Below are 9446 nucleotides of genomic sequence, written 5' to 3'. Positions count from 1 at the left end.
ACCTCGGAGTGACGTTTGATCGAACTCTGTCCTTCAGAGAACACGTGAGAAAGACCAAGGCAAAAGTGTCCACGCGTAATGCCCTCCTTGAAAAGCTGGCAAACATGAACTTGGGAACTGACCCTAAAACTCTAAGGACCACAGCATTGGCACTCAGCTACTCAACTGCGGAGTACTGCTCAGCTGTATGGGCCCGATCATGCCATGCCTCCAAGCTAGACCCCAAGCTCAACAACGCCTGCCGGATCATAACGGGCCAGCTGAGAGCAACACCATTACCACTGGTCTACCGTGCAGCAGGAATAGCCCCACCACACATCCGGAGGGAAACTCATGCCCAAATACAAAAATACAAACAGGAAATGGACCAGAGACACCCCCTTCATGACCACAATTGCCCCAAAAGCAGGCTCAAATCAAGAAAAAGCTTCCTCACAGTAGAGAGCCTTCACCCAGACCACTCAGCATTCTTCCGCCTGGACAAATGGGTAGAATGGGACAAGACAGCAAACGATGCCCTCCAGCCCCCAACAGAAAAGCTCCCAGCAGGCACAGACCTCAAGAGAAAAGAATGGGTGGCGTTGAACAGAGCTAGAGCAAAGGTGGGAAACACCGCCACCAACCTCTTTAAATGGAAAATCTCACCGGGCACTGAATGCCCATGCGGTCACCCCAGACAGACCATGGACCACATCCTGTCCGAATGCTCGCTGGGACCTCACTGCACCAATGCTGGCCTGAGGGAATGCAACCAGACTGCCCGGGACTGGCTGACTCACTGGCGCGACAAGATATGATGATGATTATTATTATTATCATCATCATATCATCATCATCATCATCATCACCATCATCATCATAATCACCATCATCATCATCATTATTATTATTATTATTATTATTATTATTATTATTATTATTATTATTATTATTATTATTATTATTATTATTATTATTATTATTATTATTATTATTATTATTATTATTATTATCATTCGTATTATTATTATTCTTATTCTTATTATTATTATTCTTATTATTATTATTATTATTATTATTATTATTATTATTATTATTATTATTATTATTATTATTATTATTATTATATTATTATTATCATCATCATCATCATCATCATCATCATCATCATCATCATCATCATCATCATCATCATTATTATTGATACTGATAGAGAGCGTGCAATATTTGCGGCTATTAATTATCATACTGATATATTGTTGCAATTAACATATTATCAAAACGAATCTTTTGAACCATCAACGATAAAATCGGTCCGGTAATAAACTCTGAGCGCGCAAATAAACCTGGCAACATGATACCAGATGGCGATCCCCAAGGCCAGTATCGAATTATGAACTGGTCATTCTAAATGGCCATTTGAGTTAATTACCGTTAACTTAAGAATGTTACTCGTTTATCAATCTGTATAAGACTAGTTGTAAAATTTTTAGAATTTAGTGCTCGTTGGCAAAACATGAGCTGTACGGAACAATGTTAACCCCCAATACGTTCTTTTTTTAAACAAAAGAATACATAATATATTGATTTTTATCATCAGCAGCAGCATCATTATCATCATCATCACCATCTTCATCTTCTTCTTCATCATGATGATGATCATCATCATCATCATCCCATCAATTACACAATACTTTTTCCTCACACCACCCATCCAAAAAAAAACAAAAAAAAAAAAAAAACAAAAACAAAAACAAAAAAAGAAAAAAACAACAACATATATATAAATAGAAAAATGATGTAAACACAGAAAAGTGATTCCATTGGTCCATCGAAGTGACGCCATTAAAGTCTCTTGTTCTCAGCCGGAAGGCTGAACGTCAACCTCTCACGTCGCTGTTTCCTTTGACATTCATTACGCAACATGATCCAGTTGGAGAGGTCAGATAGAACGGGGATGTGTGTGTGTGTGTGTGTGTGTGTGTGTGTGTGTGTGTGTGTTCCGGTTAGTGCCCGACTTTCCCTTAATCTGATCTATCTGTACTGAAATAATTTGTACTTTAAGTTGTAATATTATGAGACGTTCACTCGATCTACTGACTGGAATAATAACGAGGTTATTAATAACAAACAAGCCACTTCTTCAGTCAGACATAACTTGAACTTGAGCTTTTATTTAGTGCAATATCCACTAAACGTGCTCAAAGCGCTTCACAAAGGGTCCCTGACCAACAGCAACGCGAATTCATGTAGAACGAAACAAGACACCTGCTAGACGATATATTATGTTATGGAAAATGAGAAGTTACCCGAACAGAGCCCCAATCACATTATGTCGATGTAGGTAGCGGAAGTAGGTAGAGGGAAGAGAGAGAGAAAGTAATATGGTGGAGGCTGTGCAGTCTAAATTTAGTGTTGTGAAACAAATATTATAAATAAAGCATATTTAATCATCAATGGACTTTGTGTTATATGTGTAGTCATATTCTTGTACATGAACTAAAGTTAATTCTCTTCATTCTGGTGCCGAAACCCGGGAGGACTTTTAGATTCTCAGTTTATTTAAAGTGTCAGTGCGACAAAAGAGTTTGTGTATAATCTTAATATGGCTACGCAGTCCCATTCACCGGACCGTGCAATGTTGCAAAAACGACGTATAGCATCAAGAGGCTGGCTGACCAGAGCCATTGATAGATTAAAAACTTGCATTGAAGCAATTGATAAAGGTAAAGAAGACATAGAACAATGTATGAATGAAGTGGTAAAAAGATGTGATTCGCTTCATATAGTTCAAGAACAGTTTGAAATGACGTTGGATTCGAGTGAATTGATGGCTGACGTGGATGAAGCTGAAGAATATGTCAGCCAATCAAACGCCATTATTGCTGTGGCCCGGCGAAAACTCAATGAATTCACTACACCGATTCAGGGCCCAACCAGCTCCCTATCAAACTCATCATCATCGTTGGGGCTCTGCCAAGGTGGGACCACCCCACAACTTCCTAAAATAGAAATATCAAAATTCAGCGGCGACTTCGCAGAATGGCCTTCGTTTTGTGATATATTTTCAGCGATAATTGACAAAACGACGTTACCAGAAGTTGCCAAGTTTAGCTACCTGCAGGCTTCTCTTGTTGGAGAAGCAAAAACGGCGATTGAGGGCCTTGCTCTTACTGATGAAAATTATAGAATTGCCATGGACATCTTAAAAGACCGTTTTGGACAAAAAGAACGCATCATTTTTGGACATGTGCAAAATTTGCTAACAGTCGATTTTCATAGTGCAAAAAACATAAAAGCCTTATGGGCCGTCTTTACAAAACTTCAGATTAACATCAGAAGCCTCGAAAACATGGGCGTGGACGGCACACATTATGGACTGGTGCTCACACCGCTTATCGTCAGTCGCTTACCTCCGGATATCAGACTCATGTGGGCAAGGAAAAGTCACAAAAAGGAAGGAGATTTAGATTTCCTTATGGACTTCCTACACAACGAATTCGAGAATCGTGAACGTTCACAGAGCTTTGTACCTGTACCTACATTACAGAATCATCGTGAATGCAAAGCAAATCCAAACTTTCGTTCTACCGCCTCAGCTCTTACGTTGTCATCAGGAAATGACTTTTTGTGTTCATTCTGTGGTGGAAAACATGGCAATAGCAAATGTAGGAAAGTTTTTACCATGAAGACAGAACATGTTAAGGATAAGATCAAAGAGAATAATCTTTGTTGGGTTTGCTTCACAAAGGGTCATGTTGCAAAACGGTGCTACTCAAAATGTAAAATTTGTGGCCATAAACACAATGAGAGGTTTTGTAGTAACGGGCAAATGAAAACAGAATCGGGCAATACAAATTTCAACTCCAGTTTTGCTCAAACTGAAAATCCCGAAAGTATCAATGTTGCCTTTTGTCGAAGCAAACTTACAAACAAAAACACTGTGTTACAAACAATGAAGATTAATATGAAGGGTGTCTCTTTGACAGTTTTGTTCGACAGTGGATCAGATAGAAGTTTCATCTCGAGCAGAGCTGTCAAAAGAATAAAACCTTCCTTATATGGCAGAGAAAGCTTGAATGTGTCTGCCTTTGAGTCAGATAAACCTTCAGAAAAGGCATTGAGAAATGTTTATGCTGTGAGATTTGATTTGCCCTGTGAAGGGAAAGAAACCTTATTACTTACAGAGGTTAAGGTCATTTGCGCGGCAATGTTTAGGCCGGCAATTCCCATGGATGTATTATCACACTTTCAGGAGTGTACATTCTCAGAAGATATCCATTGTGATAAAAACGTAAGCATTGATATCTTGATTGGTCAGGATTATTATTGGAAACTCATCAAGACAGATTCTTGCGTGTGTAGTCCTTCTGGGCTTGTTGCCCAAGAAACTGTCTTAGGACCATGGGTCCTCTCTGGTGCATATTCGAACCCGAGTAACAAAGCACTCGACTCCTGCAGACAACTGCTCTGCTTGACAGACATTCCACAATCTGACTTTAGAAAATTGTGGGATCTTGAATACTTAGAATGCTGTCATGATAAGAATGCACCATATGAATCTAAAGTTATGAAAGAGTTTGCAAAAAGGATTGAGTATGTAGACAATAGGTATCAAGTGGCTCTACCTTGGGTAGAATCAAAGAAGCCGCAATTGCAGTGCAATGCGTCTCAAGCTAGGCAGAGACTTGATAATCTTGAGAGAAAGTTATCAAGAGATAAAATACTGAAAAAGGGATATGATGATGTTTTTAGGAAAATGGAGGCAGACAGCATCATTGAGGAGGTGCCCTTGGATGAAGGTCAGAACATGAAAAATTCAAAATTCTATTTGCCTCACAGACCAGTTGTTAAGATGTCCAGCCTTTCAACTAAGATACGCCCTGTATTTGATGCTTCTGCCTCCGGACCAAACACTATCTCTTTAAATGACTGTATGGAAACAGGCCCAAACCTGTTACCTCTGTTGAGCGATGTGCTCATGCGATTTAGAAGACATAAAGTAGCCTTATGCTCCGACATAGAGAAGGCTTTTCTCCAGATTAGTGTCAGACCAGAAGATCGCGATGTGCATCGGTTTTTCTGGCAGATTGACAACATAGTTCGCATTATGCGCATAACAAGAGTCCCGTTTGGAAACAAAGCCAGTCCATTTCTCCTGAATGCCACCATTTGTCATCACCTGTCACAGTATCCAGCCACCAAGGCCATCAAAGAATTGTCTGAGAACATGTATTGCGATGATTGGCTCTCGGGAGGCGACAGTGTGGACGAGGTTATAAATCTCATGTCTGAAGCTTCAAAAGTCATGAGTGAAGCTGGTATGAAGTTATGCAAATGGTCTTCCAATAATTCAGAAGTTGCAGAAAATATTCATAGACATTTCGAAGACAAAAGCTTAGAAAATGACTCTGTCAAAGTTCTCGGAATGCGTTGGAGTCCAGTCGAAGACACTTTCACCTTTGATGGAATCTTGGTTCCAGAGGATGTGTTAGTTACAAAACGGTTGATTTTGAGTTGCATAGCCAAGAAATTTGATCCACTTGGGCTTATCTCCCCTATTATCATGTCTGTCAAATTATTGTTTCAAGAAGTGTGGAAGTTGGGACTTGATTGGGATGAGCAAGTTGAGGTCGAGTTGAGAAAACGATTTTTGGCATGGGCTGGAGATTTGCTTAGGTTGCGAGAGTTATCGATTCCAAGATGTTTTGTTTCTCTCACGTGGAAAGAGAAACAATCTGTGGAACTTCATTGTTTTTGTGATAGTTCTCTCAAGGGTTATGGTGCTGTGATCTATTTGAAAGTTCTTGAAGTTGATGGTTCAATCTCTATTTCTTTGTTGTTGTCAAAGGCTAGAGTTAGTCCTTTAAAGCCTGTCACTCTTCCAAGACTGGAATTGCTAGGAGCCGTTGTTGGTGCTAAACTTCTCCGATCTGTTGTCAATAGTTTACAGCTCCCAGACAGTGTGAAGTACTTTTGTTGGACTGATTCGTCTGTGGTGCTGCAGTGGATCCGTAGTGAGCCGACTCGGTGGAAAATGTTTGTGTGCAACCGTGTAGCTCAAATACAAGAGCTTACTGCACCCGAGTCATGGCATCATTGTATAGGGAAAGAGAACCCAGCCGATTGTTTAACCAGAGGATTGTCAGCTGAGGAAATTCTGAACAAACCGTTGTGGTTTCAAGGTCCACCGTGGCTCAAAGGTCCTAATAATGAAATGGACGAAGTCAATGAGGGTAGCCATGTGGTAAGTGAGGAATCAGCAACCACTAGTGTCACAGTGTGCACAGCTAAAGCTGATTCAGTATTGGATTTTACACGGTGGGGAGATTTCTCTAAGTCTATTAGAATAATTGGTTGGATTTTCCAATTCATAAATAATTCAAGAAGAAGAAGAAATCTTATGGAAACGACACATCATAAGTTGTGTGTTGATGAACTTGAGTTTGCAAAATTGAAGTTGTTGTTGTACATACAAAGTTTACATTTCGCTGAAGAAATCGAGTGTCTTGAAAATAATAAGCAGGTTAAAAGAACGTCGGTCTTGTATAAAATGAATCCCTTTCTTGACAAACGAGGACTGTTGAAGATGAGAGGTCGGCTTCAATTTTCTGATCTTACCTTGAATGAAAAATTTCCTATCATTCTGCCTAAGTGGTCATTTAACGCTCCTAGAGCTCCTTGGAGAGGTGGGGTTTGGGAAAGACTAGTGCGTTCAGTAAAGCAATCTTTAAAAAAGACAATTGGAAACCGGAGTTTGAGTAGAGTAGAGCTGGAAACTGTCTTGTTCGAAATAGAGTCTTGCATAAATGGCAGACCCCTGACTTATGTCTCTGATGACCCTGAGTGCAATGAGGCATTGTCACCTGCTCATTTTCTGCTTGGGCGTCATGATAGCCATAAGCCAGCGGTGGAAGCAACAGAGCCAATTGCTAGTGGAGCTATGGCAAGAGAAGCTTCGTTACAGATTAAAAGGCAATTAAATAAATTCTGGGATCTCTGGCACAAGGAGTACATTCGAAACCTACCTCTTGTCAGGTCTTCACCTAAGGGTTCTCCGGTTAAGATAGGTTCTCTAGTTTTACTCAGAGAAGATAACAGTCCAAGGCTGCGATGGCCTTTAGCTCGAGTTGTTCGTCTTTTACCTGGGCGAGATGGTTGTGTCAGAACTATTGAGATCAGAACTGCTAATGGCAAGTTTGTACGACCAGTGCAGAGGGTCCATGCTCTCGAATTGGAAAATGAACAGTATCCTGTTGAAGAATATATTTCTTCATGTGATGATAAAGTTGATGAAAACTCAAAGCAAGACAGTGATAACAGATTGAAGCATTCACAAACATCTGTTACCACTAAATGTGGCGATGATAGGTCGCCGCAGAAAACTCAGTCTGTTGTTGTTTCGAGAGCTGGTCGCATTATTAAACCTCCAGCTCGTTTACAGATAAAATGAATTAGGTCTAAGATTGTTTAAATAAGGTTGACTGTATTTTAAGCATTTATCGTTTTCATTATCACATTTAATTTTGAAATGTTCGTATATTTTATTAATATTTTACTGTTAACAAGTATTATTACCATGTGTCTATCAGTAAACTTGCCAGAATATTTTACGAATTTTACGCCAAAGTGGCAACCCAGATTATTTAGACTTGAAAGTTATAAGGTACAGATAGTACATATATATGTTGATATTGTACACCATATGCATGCATTCTTTATAATGATAATAATATTTTTTCATATACAATGCCTATTCCGGGCCCTTTGCAATGTTAAAAGACCAAATTTAATCATATACCCACTTGTCCCCTGTACAACGGTCCGTTTGTAAAAGTTGTAAGTGAGGCGGAACGGGTAGAGCTGATGGCTTAGTGATAAGTCCCTGATCATAGGTTCGGATGATTGTGTGCTTAAGTACCGATGGAGGCGCTTGCCATGTGTATTCATGACGGCTAGCATGTCCTAATAAAGTTATATCACAGACAGACTTAAATGCAAAGATGTCAATTTAAATAGCCATCCTATTTAAATTGTTGAAAGTGGAATAACTTTAAACGTTAAAACATTTTGTCTATATATTCATTTTAGCTTGGAGATAATTAAAGATTGAGGCAAACGTTTATAGTTTAAGTTCACTGGGATTTCCCTTTTATTTATCTATTTTTTTGTTTTTAAATGATGTTTAATTCTCCTTCTAAGTCTCACAAAAACCAGTTACTCATAATTGTGACCATTATAATTGCCCGGAACTTTACTATTGTTATTGTTTTAAAAATGGAATTGATTTATTATTAAGAGTTAGAGCTAACACATTTTTGTAGGCAATTCGTTAAATTTGTATTCAACACATGTATTCCCTCATAACAATTTATCTTATTTGTTGAAGATATTACTTCAAGGTGGGGAGTAATGTTATGGAAAATGAGAAGTTACCCGAACTTCAATCACATTATGTCGATGTAGGTAGCGGAAGTAGGTAGAGGGAAGAGAGAGAGAAAGTAATATGGTGGAGGCTGTGCAGTCTAAATTTAGTGTTGTGAAACAAATATTATAAATAAAGCATATTTAATCATCAATGGACTTTGTGTTATATGTGTAGTCATATTCTTGTACATGAACTAAAGTTAATTCTCTTCATATTACACTTTTTTCCCCCGACAGAAACAACGCTGTTAACGGCCATGTCCTCATTTTACACCTGAGTACGATGAGAGAATGTGAGTAAAGAGCCTTTTCCAAGGAGTCAACTATGTGCCGAGCGAGGCTCAAATTCAGGACCTTCCGATCCAAAAGCAAGTGTCATAACCACAAGACCACATAGCCGGACTATCTAAACTATCTGAATCTGTCCTTGTTTGGTTCGATGCCTGTCTGCATGGGACATCGACTTTCCCTCTTTACACAATTTAATTTTCATCAGATGGTTTTTATAATAGTGTAGGACCCGGAAAAAATATTGATGGCTTTTTCAGTTTTTTCTGAAAACGGCGTTTGATCGTAAAGTGCCTTAATATTACGACGATGAAGATAATGGTTAGGTGGATGGACTGTGAAACTGGAACGGACATAATAATTGACGTCGCCCTGACCGACTATTTGATATAGATAGTATGCGCTTGGCTAAGAAGCTCATAACATTGCCAACCGGAAGTATAACGAACCAACACACAAAACTGTGTGTATCCATGAACGTTTATAGTCAGGTTAATACAGTTCAGTGAGCATTACTCATAAACGCGGATGGCAAAAAACAATAACAAAGACCTGAGTGACGTCATCTCAGGACTATCTATAGAGATAAATGTAACATTCTACTAAGGGCGCCTACGTGAGCCAGACAATATAATATAAAGAAAATAAAAAAGAGGGTAAGCGTAACACACATTTGATAATCTGCTCACTTGCTCTGATTATATTATTCTAAATGTCTATCCGTATATCATACTTCTCCCTGTTAATGTCAT

General features: G+C 39.0%; 1 protein-coding gene across 1 annotated transcript; it reads left to right on the top strand.

Moving 5' to 3' along the window:
* Positions 1 to 2584: 2584 nt before the first annotated feature.
* On the top strand, positions 2585 to 7432 carry LOC144976489 (uncharacterized). The gene has a single exon (XM_078920779.1). It carries the CDS (start codon positions 2585 to 2587, stop codon positions 7430 to 7432), a length of 4848 nt encoding a protein of 1615 aa, XP_078776905.1.
* The last annotated feature ends 2014 nt before the right edge of the window (positions 7433 to 9446 follow it).

The sequence above is a fragment of the Berghia stephanieae genome, chromosome 7 (genome assembly GCF_034508935.2).
Source record: "Berghia stephanieae isolate SIO BIC M18660-M18661 chromosome 7, UCSD_Bste_1.3, whole genome shotgun sequence".
NCBI classification, from domain to species: Eukaryota; Metazoa; Mollusca; class Gastropoda; order Nudibranchia; family Aeolidiidae; genus Berghia; species Berghia stephanieae.
Note: the sequence above shows the minus strand (reverse complement) of the source record. Positions and strands in the feature narration are given on the sequence as shown.

Bases quoted from the DNA above. Each gene is read 5' to 3' on its own strand.
- LOC144976489 (XM_078920779.1), top strand. From the start codon at position 2,585: ATGGCTACGCAGTCCCATTCACCGGACCGTGCAATGTTGCAAAAACGA.